This window comes from Osmerus mordax, chromosome 11, assembly GCF_038355195.1.
Source record: "Osmerus mordax isolate fOsmMor3 chromosome 11, fOsmMor3.pri, whole genome shotgun sequence".
NCBI classification, from domain to species: domain Eukaryota; kingdom Metazoa; phylum Chordata; class Actinopteri; order Osmeriformes; family Osmeridae; genus Osmerus; species Osmerus mordax.
The window spans coordinates 7,295,929-7,323,010 of NC_090060.1; the positions used below are offsets into that span (position 1 = coordinate 7,295,929).

Below are 27,082 nucleotides of genomic sequence, written 5' to 3' on the forward strand. Positions count from 1 at the left end.
GCAGACGCTCTTATCCAGAGCGACTTTCAGTAAGTACAGGGACATAAAGATTACTAGCCCGACTCCCTCACCGCTCAGCCACCTGACTCCCACATCACTACTGAGTTGTGAGTGAGGGATCTCCTACAGTAGACATGATAATATCACTACTGAGTTGTGATCTCCTACAGCAGACCGAGAGATGCAGAGAGAGAGAGAGAGAGAGATGCAGAGAGAGAGAGAGAGAGAGAGATGCAGAGAGAGAGAGAGAGAGAGATGCAGAGAGAGAGAGAGAGATGCAGAGAGAGAGAGAGAGATGCAGAGAGAGAGAGAGAGAGATGCAGAGAGAGAGAGAGAGAGATGCAGAGAGAGAGAGAGAGATGCAGAGAGAGAGAGAGAGATGCAGAGAGAGAGAGAGAGATGCAGAGAGAGAGAGAGAGAGATGCAGAGAGAGATGCAGAGAGAGAGAGAGAGAGATGCAGAGAGAGAGAGATGCAGAGAGAGAGAGATGCAGAGAGAGAGAGATGCAGAGAGAGAGAGAGAGAGAGAGAGAGAGAGAGAGAGAGAGAGAGAGAGAGAGAGGGGGAGGGAGGGAGGGAGGGAGGGAGGGAGGGAGGGAGGGAGGGAGGGAGGGAGGGAGGGAGGGAGGGAGGGAGGGAGATGTAAACCGAACCAAACACTCACCCAGGTCTGAGGACATGGGCTCTGGGACAGCTACCTTCAAGTGCTGCACACAGAAAAACAACAGCACAGGTTTTAGATGAACCATTTCCAAACAAACAGCTACCAAACACACAGGATCGTTTGAGGTGAAGTGGTGGACTCTCCGGACTCACAGCCCCACGCTCAATGAAGAAGGTGTGGAGGTCCATAAACACTCGTCTGGTCTCTTTGGTGTTGGTGTGCTTGTACAGGTCAGCGTAGAGGTAGCAGAGCTGCAACACACACACACACACTGTTAGCGATCAACAGCATTACCTTCATGCAGGCCCTGATGTTTCTGAGCCTATGCTCACAATGCTAGGATTGCTTCCTGAACGTAGTTCTCATACAGGAAGTAGAGTACCAGGTGGCGGGCGGAGCCTTACCAGCGGAGCAGGGTCGAACTGGGAGATCACGTGATGCAGGAATGCGGCCAGGTGGGCGGGGCGAGACTTCAGCAGCTCCATGCTCTGGAAGCAGCTGCACTGGCTGCTCACCTGGAACATCATCCACAACATCATCCACCTGTTAACTACCATTAACCTGGGACATCTTCCACTACTATGTTAAGCATCAGGAAACTGGAATATCATCTGCAACATCATGCACGACACATGTTAACTAACATTAACCTGGAACACCATCCATTAATTACCTGAGCCGACCAGCAGCTACCACTAAGTACACTGCACAGCTCACCTGTTCCTGATCTGAGTCGAAGTAATCGTCCTCTGCACCAATGATCTGGGAGACGAGGCGTGAGGAGGAAGGGGTACTGACGTTTGAGGGGGACAGGGAGTCCTGGAGGGGAGGAGGAGCGGGGAGAGCAGAAGGACAAGGAAGAGGAGGGGACGGGACGGGAGAGGATGAGAGGGAGGAAGGGGCAGGAGCAGGAGCAAGGGGAGGAGGAGAGGAGGACAGGGAGAGCAGAGTTGAGGACAAGGAGTCAGATGAAGTGAGGGGGAGTCATGTTCGTTGTTGAGAGGCACCCAGGTCTAGCGTGTAGTCTGGGGTGGTTGGGGGGGGGGGCGGGGGAGATGGAGGAGAGCTCCTACCAGGTCGGGGTGGTCCTCCACATCTGCGGAGGGGCAGGAGGTGGAGCTGTCCCTGGGAGTGGTCCTGGGGCTGGGGCATGACGAGTCCCTCTGGTACAGGCTCTCTGGAGACCCTGGGCCAAACAAACGAGGAACCTGCCAGCCAAGGAACACTGATCAGCAACACTTTATCCAAGACAATGGAGGATATTTTGGAGGGAGGTCTTCTGAAGGTGTTCTGTATCCATATGAGACGTGATACTTGTGAAAACTCCTATTCGGACTATTGGGCTGTAGGTAAACTATGGTTGGAAACACACACACATCCGGCGGTGGACACTTACAGGAGACACGTTGGCACAGCTCCAGGAGAGATCCATGACGGGGTCTCCCCTGGACGAGGGAGTCCTGTCTGGGCCCAGCGGGCTGCCTTCCTCCCCCTCCCCCGCCAGCCCAGAGTCTTGGAGCACCACCTGACAGAGCAGACACAGCAGCTGATTCAGTCCAGATCTACACGAGTATCAGTAGCCTGCTTTAGAAGGGGTTCTCTGCTCTCTCTGCTCTCCTGACACCAATCCAGTCTCTAAAACAACAGTTTTTGTCCTCAGTTGAGACGGAGGGAAGGTCAAGTTCATGTTGAATTGAGGTTGCGTTGAGGTTGAGGTGTGTGGTTACCTGTGCTGCCCCACTCCCCATGGCCTTGCAGAGCTGTCCCTGCAGCTGAGGAATGTGTTTCTTGGCCTCCTGGATGTCCTTCAGCAGCCTGGGGGACGGGGTCCTGCTGTACTCCTCCTTCATGGCCTCCAGAGGAGGAGGGGGGGGGGGGTCACAGGTCAGTATGGAGAGAGACAGCACACGCACATACTGTCCCTCTTTCCCTGCTCATTCCTGCTTCTCTCTCCCTCTGTCCCTGCCTCTCCCTCTCTCCCCCTCCCTCTGTCCCTGCCTCTCCCTCTCTCCCCCTCCCTCTGTCCCTGCCTCTCCCTCTCTCCCCCTCCCTCTCCCTCTCCCAGTGCCAGCTGTCATTAGACGTCTGTTCCTCTTAACCACAGGACAGCCCTCAGCTTATCAGCAGGACCCACCCTCTAGTTGAGCTGGACTCCGGATGGAGAGCTCTCCATCATGGTTTATACACATCCTTACACACACACATCTCATTCATATCAACATCATGTCAGCAGCCAACACGGTTCCAAGCACACAGAGCAGACAGTTTACTACACTATACTGTACTATACTCTACTGTACTATACTCTACTGTACTATACTCTACTGTACTGCACTTTACTGTAATATACTCTACTGTACTATACTCTACTGTACTGCACTATACTGTAATATACTCTACTGTACTATACTCTACTGTACTACACTATACTGTAATATACTCTACTGTACTATACTCTACTGTACTACACTATACTGTAATATACTCTACTGTACTATACTCTACTGTACTACACTATACTGTACTATACTCTACTGTACTACACTATACTGTACTATACTCTACTGTACTACACTATACTGTACTATACTCTACTGTACTACACTATACTGTAATATACTCTACTGTACTACACTCTACTGTTTTGAACACAAATGTACTCTACTGACCAGCAGGTCCTGCTGTTCCTTAAAGAGCATCTTCTGCAGGATGTCGACCTTCTGGTTATGTACGCTGTTGTTCTCTTGCTGCAGAGGAGACAGAGGAGGAGACGAGGAGGGTTAGAGGAGGAGTAGAGAGGAGAACATGAGGAGAAGAGGAAGATAGGAGGGGGAGAAGAGAAGCATAAGTATAAAGGAGGAGGTGGAGAGGGGGATGACCTGGATAACTGACAGAGAAGGAAAGAAGAGGAGAAGAGATGACAGGGGAATGGAGGAGAGGGGCTACCCACCCATGCAGGCAGAGGGTGCGTGATGCGGTCCAGGGGGCTGTAGGGCCTCTCCAGAGCCGTCTGCCCTGGGGAGTGAGGAGAGGAGAAGGACGACCGGTCCCCGGGCCCCCCCAGGAGACCCAGGCCCAGACCCAGGTCACAGTCCACCTCCGGCAGGGGGATCTGGGGTAGGCCTGGGGGCCGGCCCAGCACCGTGAGGGCCACATAGGAGCCCGCTGGAGGGACGAGAAAACAGTTAGGAAACCATTCGCAAACGTAAGACTCCAGTTTTGCGGCAACCCATCAGGTGTACGGGACGGGCCAGGTGGTCAACAGGGTGGGGTGGGTGAGAGCTTACATTTGATGAGCTTGACCACTTCAACGTGGTTGGAATGAGTCACCAGGGTCCCGTTAACCTGTAGTGGAAAACATCAGCCATGATGAGACCATTTGTTGAAAAACTGACCAGATTCCCTATAAATACACATGATCTCATGTCACACAGAGTTGTTGGCTGGCTAGGTCAGATGACAGCAGCCATGATGACTGCACACAATACAGACTGGAGAGAAGTGCAGCTTGTTTATCCCCTGTACATCATAATACATATTAAGATCTCCATGACCAGTCTCTCCATATCCTGTATGATGCATAATCTGTCCAGCAGGTGGCAGTGTCGAGTGGCCAGGTGAGTGATGTTCAACACTGTTGAATAGAGACTCTCATGGAGAGGGGTGAAGCTGCCCTAAATCCCAGGCCACCCAAATCAAGCGCACCCAGCGTGTTTGGGTAAACAGGAGTGGTGTGAGGTGGTGGAGCAGGGGTCTGCAGGGGGGACTGTACCTTGATGATCCTGTCTCCTGTCTGCACTCCTGCTCGCATGGCAGCCCCATCTGAGGAGCAGAGGGAGGACAGTACAAACACACACACACACACGAAAGAAAGAGAGACAGAGAGAGAGACATAGAGAGATATAGAAACAGAGAGCGACAGAGAGAGAGAGAGAGAGACATAGAGAGAGATAGAGACAGAGAGAGAGTTATGAGGGAGAAATAATGATGGCCCAAACAGAAAACAACTATTACAGCATCAGCACGGACAATGAATCTGATGACAGGAGAGCAGATCCCATGAAAGTGAGGTGGCTGTCAACACGACAACATCCAGGCTTTGTTTGAAGCTCCACACAGTGACACCACCCCAGGAGAACTACGGAAGCATCTGGAAGTGTCAGACGCTCCCTGCTCAATCTTCCCAAACTCTCAGGGCAGGAATGAGCCACTATGTGTCTATGGAGACTTGAAGATGGCAAACACACACACACACATTCTCTCCGCGCCGCACCCCTCACACCCCCCAAAAAATGTCTGTTCCGATGTTTGCGAGGAGCGCTGCTGACGGTGCAGAGTCAGACTGTTTGACAATAACAGTTGTTAAGAGAGCGCCCGTTTCCCTGCTGCTGCGTCCCGGCAACACTGCAGAGGGGGGTTATTATGGGATAGAACCTAGATCAGTAATCCAGAGTCAGCAGACAGCAGTCACTGGTGCACATATCTGCCAGGATAGAAACACTGGGGAGAAGCAGTTATGTCTATCTTGCAGGAAACCCCCTCATCTCCCCTACCTCAAGCAGGAGCAGGAGTAAGGAGGAATACTAACACATGCTGTATTGTGAGAGTATTGCGATGGAAAAACAATTGTGGCTCTCTAAGCCAGTTCACAGTCTGCTAAGTTTTCAGTAGCGCTGGATCTCTGCTCAGCTGTGCGGGGCAGTGTGAGGTTATTGCTTGAGAACAGAGACTGTTACCAACGTTGCCACTTCTTCCCCTCTGATTTGTCTTCTCCACTTCCCCTTTCCTTCCTCTCTCGCCTGTCTAGTCTGGAGTAGCTTCTAGATGACGAGGCAGAGCTCTTCAGCCGCCGCTATGAAGGACCAACTGGCGGTCAAACTCAGGTCAAAAACTTGGACCTCCCTGCCTCCTCCTCCTCCTTCCCCACCCTCTCTTTCTCCTCTTCTCCCTCAGACTATGTTCCTCCCTTCTCCTCATCCTCCCTTCCTCCTCATCCTCCCTTCCTCCTCATCCTCCCTTCCTCCTCATCCTTCCTCCTTCTTTATTCTACTTTCCCCCCCCATCCTCTCTCCTTATCCTCCTACTCCTCATCCTTCCTTCCTCCTGATCCTCCATCTCCCGCTTCCCCCTCCTCCACCCTCTCTCCTCCTCCTAGTGCACACAGACAAAGTGCATGCTCAGCTCCAGTTCCAACACTTCAGACCGGGGGGAGTGAGGAGCCGCTCACCGTCCTTGACGAGCTGCACGAACACGGGGTTGTCCCCGCTGACGGTCAGCCCGAAGCCGTTCTCATCCTTCTGGATGATCACACATCTCTGGACCAGACCTGGAGGGAGGGATGGAGTGGGGTAGTGAAGAGGGGGAGAGAGGGGGACATAGAGAGAGAGAGATAGAGAGAAGGTTGGTGAGGAAGGAGATTGAGGGGGGGGGAGAGGGAGAGATTGAAATAAAGAGAAAGAAAGCGAGAGAGAGAGACAAAGGGAGGGAAGGAGAGAGACAGTGAAGGACAGAGAGTGAAGAAGACATACACAAGCGGTGTAGATTAGTGCTGTGTGTTAGGGACAGTAAGTAAGCCCTGTCCAAGCTCTGTGTCTCTAACTGACAGTGCTGAGAGGGGTGAGGAGGGGGTGCACTGTTCTCCCTGTAAACCAGTCCCTCCCCATCAATCACCACAGGTTGCGCCAGAACACAGAGGCCTGTGTGTGTACTGGTTCCCATATCATGGTCACCCCAGCCCCCCAACCATGGGCCATGCAGGCAGGAGCCCCCAGCCAGGGCCCTCCCAGACATGGAGCCCCAGGAACCTGGCCCCCTGCTGCCTCTACGAGGCGGGTCAGTTCTGGTGGAGTCAGCAGAGAGACTGTACGAGCGGCGATGGTTGATGTGATTAAGGAGATGTGATTAGAGATCATCAGAGATGACGTGGGCTTAAACACGAGCCAGCTCTATTGGTGCGAGGGACTCTCATGTTACCCCCCCCCCCCCCCCCCCCGCCTCTGTTTCTCGTCTCTGTTTATCTCTCTCTCTCCCATTTCTCTTTATTGCGTTTTCACATTTCAAAACAAATAGGCTCTCTGTACCTGGCTGTGTTGGCAAGAAAGGCTTAGGGCTAGGAGCAAGGCACTGAGGAGTTGCAGGTAGAACCAGGGCGTTGTAGGGTTGAGACCTGGACGTTGTGAGGTTAAAGTTAGGCCCTGAGACCTGGGTTAGGACCAGGGCCATGTAAGGTTTGGGCTAGGACCAGTGCTTTGCATGGTTAGGATCCGCATATGGGTATACCCTGCCCTAACCATATACATAGGATTAGGGCTTTGCAGGGTTACTACCAGGGTAGGGGTCAGGAATAGGTTTTTGTAGGGTTAGAAGCAGGGGTGGGGTAGGGTCAGGGCCTTGTAGGTGCGCTGTGAGGAAACACAGCAGAAGAGGTGGGGGAGGGAGGTGGTAGTGGGAGGATTGGGGGAGGAGCAGATGTAGAGGGAAGCAATCAAACAGGGGAGAGCCTTGGGCTGGGGGAGGGGAGAGCCTAGTGTCGGGGGAGGGGAGAGCGGGAAGGTGGAGCTAAGGCTGAGACATGACCTCTGGGGGTGCTGCCTTTAAGTGCAGATTCTGGGTCAGTCCTCACAACCAGCCTCACGTGCATTGAGACACAGGTCGGTTGGTCCTGGGACCTGCACTTAGCAGCAGCCACACCTAGGCCAAACACTTCCCCTCACCAGCTCCACCCCCAACACCACCCCACTTGTCTACCATCCATACCCCAAATGCCACACCCCCACATCCCATGATCCACACTCCCAACACCAACCCCCACATCCCATCCACCCCCAAGAAACACCACCACCCCCACATCCCATCCACACCCCCAACACCACACCTTTCTCCAACACCAAAACCCATAACCCCCACCACCAGCACCAACCCCCACATCCCATCCGACCCCCAGAAACACAGCCACCCCCACACCCCATCCACACCCCAGAAACCCATACCCCCCCCCCCCCACCACCACCACCACCACCACCACCAGCCATCTTGTCTTACCGCAGGACTTCCCCTCCAGCTCAGTACCAGTCCTCTGCACCAGGGCTCCTGCCAAGCCCAGCCCCAACACCACACAGCCAGGAGGGGGGGGGGGGGGGGGGGGGGGACAGGGTGGAGAGACAGGACGGCATACAGGGACACAGAGACGATAAGACACACAAACCAGGAAGGAGAGACACAGAGAGAGAGACAGGGAGAGGGAGGGACAGGGAGAGAGAGACAGAATTACGAGAGAGAAATAATAATGGTAGAACACAGCATGAGCACAGACAACAAACAAGATGACAAGAGTGGGGCTCCCAGGACGCCAGGTAGCCGTCGGCACGGTAACAGACAGGCTTCGTTAGGAACCATTCGCAGCATCAAACATGTCTGCTCGTCGTGCACCGCAGCTAGCCTGCCGGCAGAACATCGGTCATGACATCGCTGGAGATGAGCCCGAGCTTCACTGACTTAAAGCAGACTGAAGCACAGCACTCCGTGGAGAATCCATGATCAGTACAGCAGAGGGGGTGAGGAGGAAGACGGGATGAGGACGAGGAGGAAGGAGAGCCCATGCAAGAGAGAGGACACAGCCAGGAAGAGAAGCACAGAAGTGAAGGCAGGAGAACAGCACCCACACACCTGTGAGCAAGCAGACCAAGCAGCTAGGCTGGTTAAAGAAGGCGTCCACGTACGTCTCTGAGGTGCTCACGGGGCACATGGAAGCTGTCAAAACTGAGTCCAGGAGGGGGTCTCCATCGACAAGCAGAGCTCCCGGCTGGGCTTCTAGGTTTGGTTCACTGAATACCCGGCACTCAAGGTGGCTTAAAAAGCGTTTGAAAGGAAACGCACGAACAGGAAATGTACGGGTATGGGTGATAAAACGACCCCAACGTGTCTCAGTCAGCATTGGGTCGGCGTAATGAGTAGAGACCCTCAGAGCAGCGCCGGGGCCTGTGTGCGGACGCGGCCGCCCTCTGACCCCACAGAGCAGCGGATGAGGAGCCTGAGGTGTTTGGAGCAGAGGCGGCGCGGCAGAGCGGACGTCTAGCGTGACTCCGTCTGACAGGAGCGGCCTCTTTAAGAGTCCACGTGAGGCGCCGGGAGATAAGCAGGAAGTCCAACCTTGAGCCCCTGAGACCCTGTCTGGGTCACTGCCACCAGCACGCCAGAGTCCAGCCTGGGTTCAGCCACTATGTCCGGGAGCTCAGCCGGAGTCATCGTCACCGTGTCCATTTACATTTAGGAGTTTAGCAGACTTCTTTTTATTTATGTATTTATTTGTATCAAAAAGCATAGTAAGTGCAACAGATAACCAAGGAGCAGAAGTGCATGGTTCGAGCAGTCTTGTTGCAGTGCAGCTCAGCTGTGCATCAAGCCCACAGAACTGCTCAGAGCGTGGCATATTAATAACGCAACTGTTCATGTCCATAAGACCAGAGGGTCCTTCTGCTAGACGTGGCCTGGATGAACTGGTGCAGGTTCTGCTGGTTTAGGAGTCTTCCTGAAGACCCAGTCCAGACCCCTCCCACTGGCCCTGTGCTGAAGCATCTGAACGTAAGGGTAGCAGCGCAATGCACGTGCTGAACACAGGGGGCGCCAAGGGAAACTGCAGCACACGCCATCCATGCGTCACCCCAGCATGCTGTGCCAAAATGACCTACATCACCAAACCATTTATTTGTGCGAGTGTCTGTGTGTGTGTGTGTGTGTGTGTGTGTGTGTAAGAATGAGAGAAGAAGGAAAGAAATAGAAGGAAGGGAAATAGAGAGAAAGAGGAGAGAAAGAGAGTGGAGGGAGAGGGAGGGACAGAAGGGCGGGGGAAGAGATGGAGAGAGAGGAAAATGAGAGAAAGAGAGAGAGGTTACCTGTAGGGTCAAACTCATTGGATGAGGGGGTCGTCGGTTTGTCACTTTTGGGTTTCTTGTCAGGGGGGTGGTCTCTGCTGAGAATACTGCTGGATCTGGAGAAACAGAGGGAGGAAAGAAAACTTTGTGTTAATCAGGCCTGTACCAGCAACAAACCACCACAGTCCAACCACTCCACAAACCGAGACCACCAATCATCACACACAAACTACAGTGTCAGCATCTTCCACAGACACCCCTGACACTCCCATCCTCGACCGGCCCACATACAAAGACAGTGTCACCCCCCCCACACACACACACACTGTACAGTCACACCAAGAGAAGGGGGAATACCCCGACAACAAGCGCTTCACTTGTTCACCCAACGCCTGCATGGCTGCAGACGACCCGATGAATCATGGAGAGAGTATGTGACTGAGGGATGAGGAGAGGCTGTGCTGAGTGGCCTCACAGCAGGGTGTGTGTGTGTGTGTGTGTGTACGGTTCTCCAGGCTGGGGAGAGAGTCGTGTGAGAGACCTCTGTTCCCTGTGGAAGGCAGAGACAGACCAGCTCAGAAAAGGGAACCCTTTGTCCCCAAAACTGTGTATGTGTATGTGTGTGTGTGTGTGTGTGTGCGTGTGCATGAGGACTTCTGTGCAGCACACACCGGGGCCTCCTAAAGGCTGCCTTAGTTCCTTAATATGTCCCAAAGTGTGTGTATGTGCGAGCGACTTAGCCACATGAACCTTTATATAACTAAGTTACGTATTTGACATTTCTTACCTGCTTGCTTTCTTGGTAAACCTGTAAGGCAAAAGAAGATAGACCATCAACAGACCTGAAATCCCACATCACAACGCAACACATCTATTTGAAATCAAACAAACAAACGTGAAGTCTGGCAACCAAATCTTCCAGGCCTAGTGTGTGAAATCCATGGGGGACGTTACCCACATGGTTCTAGTTCTCCCTCTCTAGACTGTGAGGGTAACATGGTTCTAGTTCTCCCTCTCTAGACTGTGAGGGTAACATGGTTCTAGTTCTCCCTCTCTAGACTGTGAGGGTAACATGGTTCTAGTTCGCCCTCTCTAGACTGTGAGGGTAACATGGTTCTAGTTCTCCCTCTCTAGACTGTGAGGGTAACATGGTTCTAGTTCTCCCTCTCTAGACTGTGAGGGTAACATGGTTCTAGTTCGCCCTCTCTAGACTGTGAGGGTAACATGGTTCTAGTTCGCCCTCTCTAGACTGTGAGGGTAACATGGTTCTAGTTCTCCCTCTCTAGACTGTGAGGGTAACATGGTTCTAGTTCTCCCTCTCTAGACTGTGAGGGTAACATGGTTCTAGTTCGCCCTCTCTAGACTGTGAGGGTAACATGGTTCTAGTTCGCCCTCTCTAGACTGTGAGGGTAACATGGTTCTAGTTCGCCCTCTCTAGACTGTGAGGGTAACATGGTTCTAGTTCTCCCTCTCTAGACTGTGAGGGTAACATGGTTCTAGTTCGCCCTCTCTAGACTGTGAGGGTAACATGGTTCTAGTTCTCCCTCTCTAGACTGTGAGGGTAACATGGTTCTAGTTCGCCCTCTCTAGACTGTGAGGGTAACATGGTTCTAGTTCTCCCTCTCTAGACTGTGAGGGTAACATGGTTCTAGTTCTCCCTCTCTATAGACTGTCCTAATAAACAGCCTAATCCGCCCCAGACAGCAGCAGCAGTCTCTTACTCCAGTATAAACACAGCTACATCTGCAGATTAAGAGATTAGGCAGGGATGATGCCCTCCAACACGCCTCTCTCTCTCTATGCCCTCCAACACGCCTCTCTCTACCCTCCTCCCTCTCTCATTTGGGCCCGTCCTCTCGACCTCTCTCCCCCTCCTTTCTACCTTCTGCCACCCGCTCTCATCCTCCCTCTGTCCACCTTGTTCTCTCTCTCTCTCGCTCTCTCTCTGTCTCTCTACTGTTCCTAGGCAGACTTTGACATCCTGTCAATCATGAGTGCCACCGCTGTTGGAAGTCTAGCCAAGGTACCTGCATAGCAGACAGGACTAGCAGAAGGGTTAGGGTGTTGCTTATAAAACACAGCTTCTTCCTGTGAGGCGGACTTTGCATTGACTGATGCCAGAAGGTCAGAGGTCAAGAGGTCTACAACAGCCAACAGGAAATGATCGATCGGTTGATTGATTAACAGCAAGGCTGAGGCAACTCATCAAAATGCTGATTAAAGCAGAATCAGCGAGTCATCAATTTTTCAGTAAGGTGAGCTCCTTTATCATGTCAACAAGACCTCAGAGCTCAAAGTACACAGTAGATAGAGAGGGAGAGAAGGAGAGATAGAAAGAGGGGGAGAAAGCAGGAGGGAGGCAGAGTGGGAGATAGAGAGGGGGGTAAAGGGAAAGACAGAGAGGGGACAGTAGGATGGGGAAAAAATGAGAGAAAGAAGGAAAGAGAGGGAGAGCGAAAGAGAGAGGGAGGGAGAGAAGGAGAGCGAAAGAGAGAGGGAGGGAGAGCGAAAGAGAGCGAAAGAGAGAGGGAGGGAGAGAGAGAAGGAGAGCGAAAGAGAGAGGGAGGGAGAGAGGGAGAGCGAAAGAGAGAGAGGGAGGGAGAGAGAGGGTGTAGTGCTGTGCTGAGGTGGCTGGCTGAGTGAGAAGTGTTGAGGTAGCTTGCCGGCTGGCCTTGAGACTGTGCTGAGAGAAGTCATCAGTATCAGTGTGAGACCTCACATCTCACTAACTACCTCCTGGCCCACAATATACCCTCTTCCTCACCATATCTCTCTCTGTCTTACTCTGCACCCTCTATCGCTCGCTCTCTCAGTCCATCTCTTTCCAGCAGACAGAGCATGACTCTCTCTCTCTCTTAACCTCTTCAGACGATAGACTGCCTTGCCCCCCCCCCCCCCTCTCCCCTCCACTCCCCCCCCCTCTCTCCAAGCGACAGAGCGCCCTATTCAGAGCAGGCTAGGTCAGGCAGCTGAATGGCCTGTTTATGACTAACCCTGGCCGTAATAAGTTCCAGAGAGACCAGCTACCGTAGTGGTAGCAGCAACAGAAACAGCAACCCACTTAAGGGCCTCCACCCTAAACCTCCCGCCCTCCTTCAGGGAGCCACGGAAAAGCCAGCGCACACAAACAAACAAGCTTTCTGGGGTGGGGGGTGGGGGGGGGAGAGGAGGTGCGCGGAACAGGAGGCTTGTCTGGTGTGTTGTCCTTCGTGCTGCTGAATCATAGGAACAAGAAAAAACATGCAGGCTAGGCTAGGCTAGGCTAACGGGCCATGCCAGGCAGGAACAGGAATGAGAAGCTCCTTTGAGACAAGCTCAACCTACAAGACCTGTACCACACCCACGATTACGCAGACGGGTGTCGGACAAACCTTCGAAATCGGAACTCTCTGTTCAACTGTCGCTGCACCAGGGTAGACACTAGGGAACGGGCCCATCGATGTTGTTGTGATTCCTCCCCAGGAGCAGTGTCAGGAAATGAAGAAGACGATAAGGGCACAAAATGTTTTGAGGGCGAGTTCTGTTGTTGCCATCTCGCAGCATAGTGGAGCTTCCTGTGATGGACGTGGCAAGGAGCTGCTGCCAGGGTTCTCAGCCCTCTGTGAGGCGGAGAAGCCTGGGCACAAACTCAGCTAGAGGTGCCCTGTCTGGGACACGGGGGAGGAGGAGAGGGGTGGTGGTGGAGGAGGAGGAGAGGGGCATGGTGTGGTGTGGTGAAAGAGGAGGTGGTGAAAGGGTGGGGAGATAAAGGGTGACGGAGAAGGGGAAGGGTAGAGGAGGAGGAGAGGTGGAAGAAGGAGGGGGGCAATACAGGACTAGAGGAGGGAGACGGGTAGAGAGTATGAAACCAGAGGGAGAGACAGAAAGCAGAACGAGAGAGGCAGAGCGAGGGGGAAGAGAGAGGCAGGGTGGGAGGGGGGAGGGGCTGTGGGAGGCAGGAACAGGCCTGAATGCTCCATTGAGGTTTGGTGTTTTGATGGAAAACTGTGGCTGAGCTGCTTGTGCCCGGGCCTGGACTAAGCAGGGAGGGACAGGCCAAACAGAGTGGCTCTCTGAAACACAGGGCCCAGTCTGTTAATGAGGGACTTCCATCACGGGAGGAGGAGGAGGAAGAGGAGGCCGGGAGACGGAAAACACTGAACTGAGCAAAACAGCGACGCAACACTGGTTCCTCCCTGGTGTGTGAATACATCAGGAGAGAGTCTCACCTCCACAGAGCAGGCTTTCACAGGCAGAACGGGGGTAAAGGTTAGATGGAACCAGACAGCTGAACCACAACACTGTGAGGTCACAGAGGGAGAGAGGGATCATCACTGCCTGAATAAGGCACAGTCAGAGGTCAGGGGTCGGGGCTTAAACTCTACTGTCACCTCCTGATGACCTTATCATGCAGACGAGAGATGGGGGTGGGGTACGAATCACAGACTTAACCGTCTATATATTTGTTCATCCATGTATTTGGGTGTCTGTTTCCGGAAGAACATATGGAACACAGTGTGATAAATCGATACAGAGAAAAATAAAGACAGAGAATACCACAGGAATCAGGGTAAGAGAGAGAATACAAAAGGGGAGACAGCTCCCCAGCCAGATTTAGCCTGAGGGGAACATGGTGCCCTTTCTGCCCCAGTAAGCCCTATCAGGATATCTGACAGAAAAGAGGAGGAGAGAAGAAGGGAGAAAATGAAAGGAGGGCTGGGGAGAGAGAAGATATGAGAAGGAGGGCTGGGGAGAAAGGAGATATGAGAAGGAGGGCTGGGGAGAGAGGAGATATGAGAAGGAGGGCTGGGGAGAGAGGAGATATGAAGAGGAGGGCTGGGGAGAGAGGAGATATGAGAAGGAGGGCTGGGGAGAGAGGAGATATGAGAAGGAGGGCTGGGGAGAGAGGAGATATGAGAAGGAGGGCTGGGGAGAGAGGAGATATGAGAAGGAGGGCTGGGGAGAGAGGAGATATGAGAAGGAGGGCTGGGGAGAGAGGAGATATGAAGAGGAGGGCTGGGGAGATAGGAGATATGAGAAGGAGGGCTGGGGAGAGAGGAGATATGAGAAGGAGGGCTGGGGAGAGAGGAGATATGAGAAGGAGGGCTGGGGAGAGAGGAGATATGAAGAGGAGGGCTGGGGAGATAGGAGATATGAGAAGGAGGGCTGGGGAGAGAGGAGATATGAAGAGGAGGGCTGGGGAGATAGGAGATATGAGAAGGAGGGCTGGGGAGAGAGGAGATATGAAGAGGAGGGCTGGGGAGAGAGGAGATATGAGAAGGAGGGCTGGGGAGAGAGGAGATATGAGAAGGAGGGCTGGGGAGAGAGGAGATATGAAGAGGAGGGCTGGGGAGAGAGGACAGGGCAAATGAGGAGAGAGGAGAGATGGGGAGAGAGGAGATATGAAGAGGAGGGCTGGGGAGAGAAGAGACGAGATAGCTGGGGAGAGCAGAACAAAGATGGTGAGAGGAGATACTATGAGAAGAGAGGGCTGGGGGAGTATCCATGTCTTCATGCTATACTGGGCACTATTCTAAGACCCGTCCAGGGTTGCAGAGGTGGATGGGTAACAACACGGTGAGGGACCTTACTGGAGACCTGAGTGGTGTCTGGGACACAGCTCAACTCTGTCCAGCCAGGACTGAGTCAGCAGGGTGGTCTGCAGCTAGTCTACACTGTGTGTCTGTGCTTGGTAGCCTATCTGTATGTGCATGAGTATTTCTATACGTGTGTGCTAGCTAGCTAGACTTTCTGAGTGTACGTGTATTTCTATGTGTGTGTGTGTGCTAGCTAGCCTATCTATAAGTGCATGTGTGTGTGTTTGTATTGTAGCCATCTGTGTGATTGTGCGTGATTAATTGTAGTGCAGCAGGTAGCTGGTCTCTGCACACTGCCGACTGGCCCTGAGACTGCATTCAATTAGATCAGAGCATCCCCACCAGGGAGGCTGCGGGGGGTGGAGGGGGGGCTGGGTCACATAAATCACATCTAAATGGCTGCAGAGAAGCTGCATTTGCCCTCTATCTGTCTCACACACGCTGTCTCTTTCAGACAAACACACAAAATGACTCCACACATACACAAGCTGTCTCTCTTTCTCTCTCTCTCACACACACACACACACTATGTTACATATCCACATATCTGTCCTTTAGCTACAGCAAGCAGTCACATCAGAGCACTCTGTTGGTTAAACACCAGACACAGCTTACATCAAACACAGCCTCCCCCAGACACAGCCTCCCCATCACCAGTCAGTAAGGAGCCTGCGTGAGAGGGCCAGAGCTCCTAACATTGACAAGTGAAGACAAGTAAACAAATGAAGACCTGACACTCTTCCTCCCTGCCCTCCCATGCTAGCTGGGCTCTGTCCTGCAGCCCTCTCTGAAACCAGGAGACTGTGGAGTGACTGTCTCCTACCATCAGCATCACAGAGTGGGGTGAAGAGACCTCCCCTCTACCATGTAAGCAGGCTACAACCCCACCCTGCTTCCCCAATCATGTCCAACATGGGCTAACCCCCCAACCCCCCCCCCCCTCCCCCACTCTCATCTTTCAGTTCATCTTCCTCTCCGTCTCTATCCATCTCTCACACGCTCCACCTAACCGTCTCCCGTGCCTTGCCCTCTCTCTCTCTCTCTCTGCTCTGTGGAGAGGTCGGCAGTGACACAGCCTGATAATCAGCGTCGCTTCAATCACAGTGAGGAGGTCTAATGTTGTTAAACAGTAGGGATTCCCTCCCTTGCTAACATGCTTCCTTTGTCTGTTTGTCTGTCTCTGCATGCCTGTATTTATCTCTGCCTCCCTTGTCGATCTCTCTTTCCGTACTGTAAGTCTCTGGACTGTCTCTTGAGTAATAGCTGCCTGATCTAAATTGCTTTAGAGGCTCAGGTGGCATCTTAGCCTCTCACTGGTGTGTGAATGAGGAGCTGAGTAGGGCTTACCTCATACCTGCATGTGACTTTGGCAGACACACAACATCAGTTCTCTTAAGGCTGTTCTCTCTCTCCCTCTCGTCATCCTTCCCTAGCCCCACTCTCTGTTCTGTCCCGACAGCTGAGTCTCTACTATGTGTCTCTCCTTGTCTTGAGTATAATTCCCACTGGTCTCTCCCTTGCTGCACTCTTTCTCCTGGTCATTCTGTCCCTTCCCATTACACAACTGATATTATTGTAGTGTATGTAGTCTCTCTCTCCCATCCCCTAACCTCTAACTGATGTCTCTCTCTCACTCTGAATCTAATCTGAATATGGCCAGGCCGACATGATAGCACTCTGTTCCTGCTCTCTCTATAATCTCTATCCCTGACCATGCTGTCACACTCCACAAACTACAGGAGAGAGGGAGGGAGTGATACACAGAGAAAGAGAGGGAGATGTGGACAGAGAGTTAGAGAGAGAGAGAGAGAGAGACAGAGACAGAGAGAGAGAGACTGTGTGTATGACTGACATGTGTATGTCTGTATATATGTATATATATATTACGTAATCAATCCTTTAATCTTTCAACTGAATTTGCCATGTTTGGTTGTTATAGTAATAGTTGTAATAGTATACCGATGTCCATAGTAATGATATGAATACTGTTTCTGTGGCTCCACCGTTGCTTTGGCAATATGAACATTTGTTCCTTAATGCTAATAAAGCCAATTGAATTGAATTGAATTGAATTGAGAGAGAGAGAGAGAGAGAGAGAATGGAACTTGCTCTAGGCCTGAATGTCTAGCCAAGTTTACTCACTACCTGCTCTAGGCTCTTTCCAGTCTGTTGCACTCCATTTAAACAAGGACAAGCGATTCTCAGGTGAGAAGGCTTGAGGGTGCGACTGCATCAACTATCAATCCTCCTGTCAGGTCTCATCAACTCAGAGAAGATACTCCGCAACTGCATTCTCTCTTTTTCTATCTTTGCCTCTCTCTCTTTCTTTCACTGTTTGTCCTCTAGCTGGCAACAAGGAGACTACCGGACGCTGCTGACTCATCCTCACTGGAAGCATGCACACATTCAGGTGTTGTCCATTTTTAGGAACTATACTGGTTATGGAAAGTTAAAAAGTTGACAGGCCTGAAGGCCTCCCTGCCAAAAATTCACGTAGCGTTTATATTGGATATGCTTTTAATTCTAACTGTCTTTATGACGTTTGTCCCCGCTGACTGCTATGGTGAAACGTGTATCTACCGGGATACCTAAACTGGAGCGAACCTGCCCCCGTCTGACTATGAACCTCAACCGCAAAGCTAGAGGGAAGTAGGCTATATTGACTAGTGGCAACATAAGACAAAAATAACAACAACAGATTACCGGTACGGCTGGTAAAAGCGCTTGTTGTCTTCCATGACAATGGCCCGGTGCACGGAGTACCTGTGTGTGCGTGTTGACATTTTGGTGTGTTGAAGGTCGCTATTTACCTGTCAGAGGTACTGGACTGTGTGTCGCTCATTGGGCTTCCGTTTCTTAGACTTGCTGCGATTTATTTCCGATTGTCATTTTCCATAAGGCGACGAGACAGTCTCTTATAAGTGTCTTTCAGAAACATTCGTCTGTGTGAGTGCTGAAAGGGCAGAACAAGGGTTGGACTGAGTTGTTGAAAAGATGGGTCTGCATTGACAGCCACGTCAAAAAGATTCCCAATGCAAGAACTGTATCCCTTCAACAGTATTGAGTGTAGTTGGTTACCTATACCAAACCATTGCATACGCAACACTGCCTATATTCTCGTAACGAAAGCAATTTATTTACATTAATATGGACACGTCTCCTTTCGTCGAGAAGATGCACTCGTTTGCAGATTTTGAGGATAGACTCCTAATCTATTCCCTTAAAAAAATATTAGTGCTGGTACTGTCACCTGCATCCGTGTCCATGTAATCCTCTGAGGTCAATCGAAAAGATTCGCATCACACTGGAAATCAAATACGAACGTGTAAACACACTCAGACTGATAAGCTAACAAGCTACTCCCAGCCCGATGAAAACGTTTTTCAGGGATGCTGAGAATTCCGTCAGTCCCGTTTGGTGTTCCCAGCCTCCAGACCGTACCGACGAGTCCCTCGTGACCAGCTAGCGTAGCGGAGAAATTCTTTAAGACTGGCAACTCAGTTGAAACCCGTGTAACAAATTAGCGAACGAAAGCTAATGGCAGCAATGTGGTTAGCTTTGCAGTACAGTGATAAAGTAGTAAAGCTATAATAAAGTGTTCTTTGGCTATCGGTGCTGAATTGGTTGTTATAAATAATTGTTTCGCAGCTACCGTTATACTCAAAATGTTGATGTCCGTGCGGAGGTTAGGTCAAGCTAGCGAACTCTCTGGCTAGCTAGCTAGCCAGGTCTTTCAATAGAAAACTTTGCTCAGTGTGCCCCGCTCCCACCGGTGCAAATACGACTCCTGTTTACAAAAACGATCTTCGCAATGAAAACAAAATCAGTACGATCCCAGGTACGGTACAGCAGGCTATGAAAGTTAGTTCCCGGTGTCCTTTGAGTCTCTCTTCAGGATTGCAAAACTCGACTAGCGGATCGCAGCTTTCCTTGACTCCATGTTTCCCGAATTCAGTCGTTTTGAGTTCAGAATTCCCGTGAATGCAGTTTTAGCAACGTGCTAACAGATAATAAGCATTAAGCACGGACTCTCAAATAATTATTTACCAAGAATCTGTTAACATTCAATTAAACTCAACACTTTTCCTACGGTGGAGTCTATTACAGTATGGATAGTAACGACTTTCTTAAATTTCCCAAATTTTCCCTACGCCCCGGCAGGCCAACACAGCACAGCTCCAAAACTGCAGGCGACTACTGTACTTCCGCCGGGAGGAAAAAAACAAAATGTTGCAACCGAAATAATAATTGTAAAATGACATTAACAATATTAATGGTACTGATACAGCAGTTGTTCTTATATGATACAATGCTCTATTATCTTGTTTATTCACGAGAATAGTATCACGATGGTATTATTTTACCTTCATAATATGTAACCACAACATAGATTCTCTATTAACATTACTTCCTCCACACATCCCAAATTCTCTGGGATTACATTGACATACACTAGCTACTAACTAGCAGTTAAAACGAGTAGACAGGCTGTGATAGACTAGACATAACGTCTATTTAGGGCTATAATGACAACACTCGAATGCACTGAGTGATGTGTACTGTATAGTATTGTATACACCATTGATAGTATACACACAGAGTTGTTGTAAGAGGATTAACCGGCTTTGTGTTTATGATAAAGAAAGCTATAGCTCGTTGATGTCCTCTGATGTCCATGAAAGCGTGAATGATTTCCGTATGCCATCTTGTGGATAGTCAGAGTACCACAGGCGCGCAAAGAGCCAATTACACACAAGGTCCTGCCAGATCAGCGTGAACGACAGTAATTTCAGAAAGTTTTACTTGTTTAAGATTGGAAATCCATTATCAAGGGTGGACGTAGAACACACTTAGATAAGAAAACAAACATCGGGAAAAGGTACATTCAAGTCACGAAGGCACACACAGGTTAAAACACTCTCCCGTTTCACAGTCACAGGCTGAAAATAGATAAACACTTGATATAAAAGTAGTAAATTACAAATATTAACGAACACACCAGGGTATAAGGCCCTCTTGCAACAACTAGTGCTATGGTATTTGGTGATCCATCCAGTGATGCTTAACATCACAGAAAGGCAATTGTAGATGCATTGACCCAGGCGAGATGTACAGTGTAAACTGGAGAGCCACCAGCTGACCAGTATTGTAATATCAGTATAGCAACATGCCACATGGAAAGCAAGCCATTATCTCTGCAAGCATTGACAGACACCACACCCACTCATATAATGCACTGGAAACTGATAGTGGGATTATACAAAGTAGTGAGATAGTGAAGTTAATATGTACTGAAAGATAATACCATGCGACATAATCCAAGACAAAAACACTATTTTCGCTCCCTTTATGAAGCTGCAGATTTACCGAAATACGGCAAAAAGTATGATTTATGCCTCATATGGTCGGACGGAAATCGCTGGACACTAGAACTATGTTTCTCCTAACATTCTGTTTCCATAGGAACATCAGCCCTATTAGGTCACAGGTCACTTAAATAAGCTTGTGAAACCACTTGGTTTGTTGTATATTGGCAGTCACTACATCTTTGGTTTGAAAGACATGAACTATGCCACGGTTGTTGTTTTTTCTTGTTGTTTGTGTGGCAAGATATTACAACATTATCAGTTGTTTTAAACAAAAATGTAATGTCTATGTTTCTTATATTCACAGTTGTTTCATGCTCTCAAAAGATGCCAGAAAAATCCCCAACATCGAGAATAACATGATACAGTTCTAAACAGTACGAAGACTCACTTTGGCACCCACAACTATTTGATAACTTTCAGTTGCTGAGGCCAAATGTATGAAAGTAGCTCTGTTCAATCAACTCTGTTACACAAATAAAAACGTCCGTTGCTAATCTGTAAATTTCCATAATTCACTGTTACATAAAGAAAGTCGCACTATGACTGCCTTGTCCACCTGCAGAGGAGGTAGAAGACTCCACAGGGTTTCCCGCAGAAAATGTGTTAGTCAAGGTTGTAGGGTGAGATTTGCTGATGGACCGGGGGGGGGTTAGTTCTCCTCCAAAAGTGCTGCGGGAAACCCTGCTCCAGTCTATCCACTCTATCCACTCTGTATTCACCAACCTCCCTTTCTTTTTCGATACCTTGGTCAATCAGTCTTGATTCCCCCACAACCTCTTTCTCTGTGTCCCCTGGTCTCTCATTCCATCTTCCTACTGCATCTCTCTCTCTCTTTCCTTTCTCTCTCTCATATTCCATCTTCATTCAGCATCTCTCTCCTTCCTCTCCTCTTTCTCTCTCTCTCTCTCAGTCCGTCTTCCCATCATGTCCGTTGACCAGGACCGGTGGATGCTGCTCTCCACGGCGCCGCCCCCAGTTCCTGCTCTTCTTCAGCGTGAACCGCACAATGTCCACCATGAACACCCAGGACATGGCGTACATGGCCACACCCCCACACTTGATGACAAACATGGGCCGCGGTGAGGCTAGCTCACAATACAGCATGTACCCTCCCACCACCACCCGCATCAGCACAAACAGCAGCACAAACACCACGTCCACCGCGTCGCCCAGGGCGCTGTCGTAGCGGCCCGTCTGACGCAGGAACCAGCGCGTCTGCAGGAGCGGGTTGGTCACCTCGCTGCCGAACAGGACTGAGCAAGACTCAATACCGGACTCTCCCAGGCCCAGGGTCAGCATGATGCCCAGGATGCTGATGGTGTGGTGGGCCAGCATCACAGGGCCCTCCGTCTGGAAGTACACACACCAGCCCATGTCGAACAGGAAGTAGCCCAGGCTCAGGGCCAACGCGGTGATCTGGAGGGGGGTGTTCTTGGTGCCTGTTTGCAACACGTGAAGGGGGAGGGGGTCAGATGTTGAAACAGCAGTGTTCAGTGTAACTTCATATCAAAGGATACTAGAAGGTGAATACAGATCATATTTCATGCTTTAGGTTAAGCTGGTCTGTTGTAACTATTAACTCAATAACTTTTTACTACAATGCAGTTGTATGGGTCCCAGGCAACAAAGGTCATCCTATTACAACAGCCTGTAGCTGCTTGTAACAGCTTTCTGTTGGAATCAACGACACTCCCATACAATGATAGCAGTGTGTGAGCTGACCTGGGTAAGTGAAGGGCCAGGGTCCGTCTATGTAGCCTATGTACGCTGTGATGCAGACCGCCATGATCCCATGGACCAGGGTTACCAGGCGACAGTTCCACTCGTAACCACGGGAACCGTTGATGTTACACAGCAGCGTGTACAGAGAAATCCAGCCTGACAGGCACAGGACCACACCCACGACCATCAACGTCATTCCTTGGCTGAAGAGACGAAGACACACACACACACACACACACACATAGAATTACATTTCAATTAAGCTTACCTCTGTCATCTACTGTGCTCAGAACACTCTGAATAGGTTATTTGAATCTAACCAAAAAAACTTGCCAAAAATCTGTTGAGTAAAACGATAGACACCCTCTCCTGCTGTACAGTACATAATTCAAACACTGTGGAGCTGCTTTACCTTCCAGGAAGCTGTACAGATCCAGTGTTCCTGACAGAGGTCTGTCACTATGTGTGAGTGAGTGTGAGTGTGTGTGTGAGCAGCTGGGTGCTCTGTGTCCTGTGCTCAACGAGAGCTTGTCTGCGTAGTGGGAAGGCTGCCCTCCTCTGCTCTTGTGACGTTTTATCAGACCACAGTGTCCCATTAGGAGACGTCTTGACCTCCACGCTGGAGGGAGTTTCCAAACTAGATCAGAGTCTGTTTGATTGCACACTGCAAATATTCTGTCAACTCTGCAAGTTTTTTTGTTATCTTCAGGTGTCAACAACAGTACAGTCCCACAGTGTGGATGTATTATTGTGTGATATCCTATACAATTGTGTTCTGTTCTATGGAATACAGTGCCCTATTCATCAAAGCTAGGAAAGGACTGGCTAGCTAAACTATTTAGAGTGTTCACAACAACAATAACAGTGACACGTTGAAGACAAGAGGTGTACAGTTTACTGTACTCGCTGCCTGAATAAGTGATTGAGGCAGGTGTCATGGTGGTGTATGACAGAATATTTAGCTAGCTGTCTTGTACTTTGTGATAGCCAACGACACACCAGGCTAGCTGGCCCCTATGCTATCTGTTCTTTAGTATGGATGCTAGCTAGATGGCTAATGCTAATGAGACAAATAACGAAATTACTACCGACACAAATAAACGAAATGCTCGGCTTACAACCAAATTATCACCTTATTTATCCAAAGCATGCACATGAACGTCTCGATCCTCAGGCTGTCTTTAGTCCTTTTGTGCCTGGCAGCGGTACGCATCGTCTGGTGACAGTGCCTTCGTTTGTGTGTTCATGGTGTCCCTCGGCTCTCTCCGGCTCGTAAACAGCATCTCCCCCTCCTTCTCTCCTCCTCCTTCTAAAAGTATGCAACAGAAGCAGCGGACTACGCTGGCAACAGCTAATTTCACAATAGGGGATTTTGACGTTGCAGTAGTCAATTAAAGCTAGCTACCGAGGCTAAATACATATTTAGCATGGAAGGTTGTCGGTCTCTCTATTTAGCTTATGTTGAACATCTAGATCCAGCCATCCTGTTGGTCTGTTTGTTGGTCAGGATGGTGGTTCGAAATCATAAAGACATCTGGTGGTGAGGAAGGTAGCTACACTACTTCGCTTTCTCTATTCAGGGTTGCCGATGGAAAGTGGGGGCGAATTTTACAATCTAAAAGTCAAGAGAGCCACAAGTGCAGTGCATTGAGACACTTTATTGAATCCCTTAAGACAATATAAACGTTTTGGATTGTAAATCAGTTCTTCATTTTTACTCTGGAATTACACACTTTGCAAAACATACAAAACTCTTTAATATAAAAATATGATGATATTTTATTCTAGGACTGTAGCAAAAACAGACAAAATGTTAAGGCACTTGATTATAGGAGATTGAAATGGCCAAACAATAATATGGCATAAAAAAGAACAAAAAATACAAACATCAAGTCATCAACTGTGTTACAAAAAAAGTTAGTAAAAAATATAGATTTCATTGTTGAATCCTCACTTTAGAGACAACTGACTGAGTCTGTATTTGGTCCTTTGTCAGCAATACTGCTAATCATCTATATTACAAGCCTATGACTAAACTGAGGTTGTGTTGAGGCAAGGGTGTGAAATGTAGAAATGTACTGCGAATAATAAGTTTGCTGTAGGCTAGTTCACATTCGTTCAGTTTGATAGTTTTGCATGACAGCCCATTAGTGACCAGAGGGTGGCAGTATTGTTGTGTACACACATCACACAAACCTTTCAGAATGAATGAGCCCTTTTCCATTCTTCAACGTGTGAACTTTCACATCCATAACAACAACAACGACCTAATCAAGGTCTTTACTAGGTTACTAGACATGAGAAAAGTAAATTCAATCTATGACTGATAGGTAATCTGTTAAACCCTGATTAATCACTCTGCAATAACACTTGGATCACTGGCATCAACTGGTCCACCTTTTTAAACAGTCTCACATCCTTGGTTCACCACACAGCAAAGTCTCCTTCCACTGTCCAATCACTACGCCTATATCCACATAGCAGCAACTATCTGTGTACAATGCCCAGTAAAACAGATATTGTAGACATGTTGCTTTCTAACTGACTAGTCAGGGACACCAACATCATCATGAGCTAAAGTTCTAAGTATATCACAACTCACCTAGGCTTTTTGATAATTTCACTTTGCAACATAATAAATAATGGCAGCATTGAAGCAGATCAGTTTTGCAGCTGTATGAGTTGCTACGCAAACGCCAGACAAGTTCTTCCCCAGGTTTGCTTTGGCAGGCAACAGAGACATTGTTCTATCGCCAGTTCACTTCCTATACTGGCCACACACGTACAGGAAGCTGCACTGTCCAATACACCTCCACTTCCTGGTTGGGGCAGGATGTTGTCAGCATCTCCCATTCGATTTCCCACATTGGCACAGGTGATAAGCAGGAAGTGGTCATTGTGGTATGAATGTCAGGAAGACAGCGAGCTGCAGGAGAGCCAGCAGGCTGTGAGACAGTTGTGTGTAGGTCCTCACAGGAGCAAGCAGGCGTCTCTGGTCTATGAAAGACCATGGTTGGTTGGGGGGAGGAGGGGAGGGGAGGCATGGTCAGACCCCCAGACAACATGCCCCAGACCCGGTCCCCGCCCCAGGTTAGGTCTCCTCATCCCAGAGGCAGAGCTGTTTGTGGGGGACGTAGTAGGTGAAACTGTAGCCCTTGCTGCAGCTCTTGATGCCACACTTGTAGGGGCTCGCCCGGCCCGTCGTGTCCCGGCTGCGGCAGTACTTGAGCAGGCAGGGGTACCACTCCAGACGCAGGCTGTAGCTGCACGTGCAGGCCTGCCACGGGTCACTGGTCGAGCGGCAGGTGGGCAGGGGCGTGGCCTCCGACCCCTGGGGCAGCAGCTCAAACACAGAGCCCTCCACACCTGAGGGAGGAATGCACCAAATAAATGAAGCCGCCAATTCAACAATTAACATATAATATATCATGTTGTCACATACAGGAAAGTGTCTCCTATGACAGAACTGTCCCCCTATTGACAAGTATGCTGTTGTCATGTTCTTCTCCTTTCCACTGTCTCATGGTTCTGTCGTTATTATCGTCACCTATGATGCTTTCACCTCTATATTTGTGACATTATCTCCTGGACATGATCTCTTTGTTGACTTCTGACCCTGTGCTGTTTATGACCCAGCGGCGCGCTCAAGCATGCACTCAAACACAAGGGGCTCTTAGAGGAAGTACAGAGAATGTTTGACTTCAAGTTAGGTTACATAATCTCTGACGTTTCAGAACTGAGAGGAACTGAAGTAGGACTGTGTTGGCTTGGCAGGATCGAGAGGGAGAGAGAGAGAGAGAGAGAGAAGGGGGTGAGGGGGGAGTGAGAAAAGGGGAGAAAGAGAGATATATGGGAGATAAAGACAGAGCAAGGAAGAGACAAAAAGGTTAGAAAGGGAGAAAAAAGGGAGGGAGAGAGTAAGAAAGAAAGGCAGAAAGTAAGAGATATATGTATGTGAAAGGAAATAGAGCGAGGGATAGAGGGATTCAGTATGAGAAGTAGAGCAAGGTTCTATCTTATCCAGAGAGTGGCCAGACCAGACAGGCTTCAGAGGGGGGGGGGAAGGGAAAAGGGGGCCTTCTCTAGTAGCCCTGAGTGGATGAGATCAAATCCCACTGCACCACAGAGACGAACGAAGGTGTCAGAGATGGAAACAGAGTGTCAGACAGATACAGACGAGTCCGATAGAGATGGAGAGTGTGTGAGTGTGTGATTGAGAAAGGGAGGCAGAAACTCAAGAAAGCAATGAGCAAGAAAAAAAGATAAAGATGAAGGAAGGAAGGGAGTAAGGAAAGATGGGTTAGACAGAGACAGACTGATAGTGAGACAACCAACCCGCCAGCCAGCCAGCAAGCCAACCAGCAAGCCAACCAGCCAGCCAGCCATGGTCTCACCTCTGTCCTGCCAGTGTTGTGCGTCTGCCTCGCGGGTATACAGCGCCTCTCGCGCCTCGCTGCACATGTCGTGGATGTGTCCACTCAGCTGAGCCACCCGGCTCACGTTCACAGCCACGCCCATCACCAGCTGCTCCAGGCCACGCCTCTCCTCTGCCAGCCGTATGGCGTGAGGGTTTTTCTGTCCAATCAGAAGGTCAAACTCAGTCAGCGCTCCGGTACGTGCAGGTGTCCTTCTCACTGGTTCCAAGGAGATCTTTCAGTACACTGTCCCTCCCTTCTCTCCTCCCTCCCCTCCCATAATTTGTGCTTCTCCACTCTCCTCCTCGCCCTCTCCTCCACCCCTCCTACCTGGCGGAGCCGGGCCATGGACTCGCTGGGGATGATCTCGTTGTGTCCCAGGTGTGAAATGAAGCAGAGTGTCTGGTACTGGCTCTGCCCTCGCTCCAGCTCCCCCAGGACCAGCGCCCGGAAGATCTTCACATCCT

The 27,082-nt window shown here is 50.0% G+C and overlaps 3 protein-coding genes across 8 annotated transcripts in view; all 3 read right to left on the reverse strand.

Moving 5' to 3' along the window:
• arhgef12a (Rho guanine nucleotide exchange factor (GEF) 12a) overlaps positions 1-19,250 on the reverse strand; it is a 32,091-nt gene extending 12,841 nt beyond the window's left edge. For 3 of the 5 annotated variants that reach the window (XM_067246077.1, XM_067246078.1, XM_067246076.1), the window contains exons 1-16: positions 17,920-19,250; positions 10,321-10,341; positions 9,555-9,649; positions 7,705-7,752; positions 5,891-5,989; positions 4,436-4,485; positions 3,951-4,008; positions 3,614-3,828; positions 3,333-3,410; positions 2,391-2,516; positions 2,060-2,188; positions 1,737-1,871; positions 1,381-1,482; positions 1,068-1,178; positions 816-914; positions 664-706 (exon numbers count right to left, since the gene is read on the reverse strand). In XM_067246077.1, coding sequence (XP_067102178.1) covers positions 664-706; positions 816-914; positions 1,068-1,178; positions 1,381-1,482; positions 1,737-1,871; positions 2,060-2,188; positions 2,391-2,516; positions 3,333-3,410; positions 3,614-3,828; positions 3,951-4,008; positions 4,436-4,485; positions 5,891-5,989; positions 7,705-7,752; positions 9,555-9,649; positions 10,321-10,341; positions 17,920-17,951 — 1,441 coding nt within the window. In that variant the 5' untranslated portion in view covers positions 17,952-19,250. The remainder of the gene's footprint in view (positions 1-663; positions 707-815; positions 915-1,067; positions 1,179-1,380; positions 1,483-1,736; positions 1,872-2,059; positions 2,189-2,390; positions 2,517-3,332; positions 3,411-3,613; positions 3,829-3,950; positions 4,009-4,435; positions 4,486-5,890; positions 5,990-7,704; positions 7,753-9,554; positions 9,650-10,320; positions 10,342-17,919) is intronic. The other 2 variants (XM_067246080.1, XM_067246079.1) reach the window with 1 other exon arrangement.
• Positions 19,251-19,893: 643 nt separating this feature from the next.
• tlcd5a (TLC domain containing 5a) lies at positions 19,894-23,636 on the reverse strand. Of its 2 annotated transcripts, none has more exons than XM_067246344.1 (3): positions 23,333-23,636; positions 22,201-22,403; positions 19,894-21,917 (listed from the first exon to the last, which is right to left on the reverse strand). In XM_067246344.1, exons 2-3 carry the CDS (start codon positions 22,394-22,396, stop codon positions 21,385-21,387), a joined length of 729 nt encoding a protein of 242 aa, XP_067102445.1. In that variant the 5' UTR covers positions 22,397-22,403; positions 23,333-23,636; the 3' UTR covers positions 19,894-21,384. The 2 variants fall into 2 exon arrangements, with proteins under 2 accessions (XP_067102445.1, XP_067102446.1); XM_067246345.1 differs by lacking the exon at positions 23,333-23,636 and adding an exon at positions 22,613-22,676.
• A 206-nt stretch (positions 23,637-23,842) lies between these two features.
• On the reverse strand, positions 23,843-27,080 carry oafa (OAF homolog a (Drosophila); the record flags this gene model as incomplete). Its single annotated transcript, XM_067246316.1, is given in 3 exon segments — positions 23,843-25,566; positions 26,595-26,775; positions 26,946-27,080. Coding segments are annotated over 3 exon segments (591 nt in total), but the record flags the coding sequence as incomplete, so codon positions are not given.
• Positions 27,081-27,082: the final 2 nt, after the last annotated feature.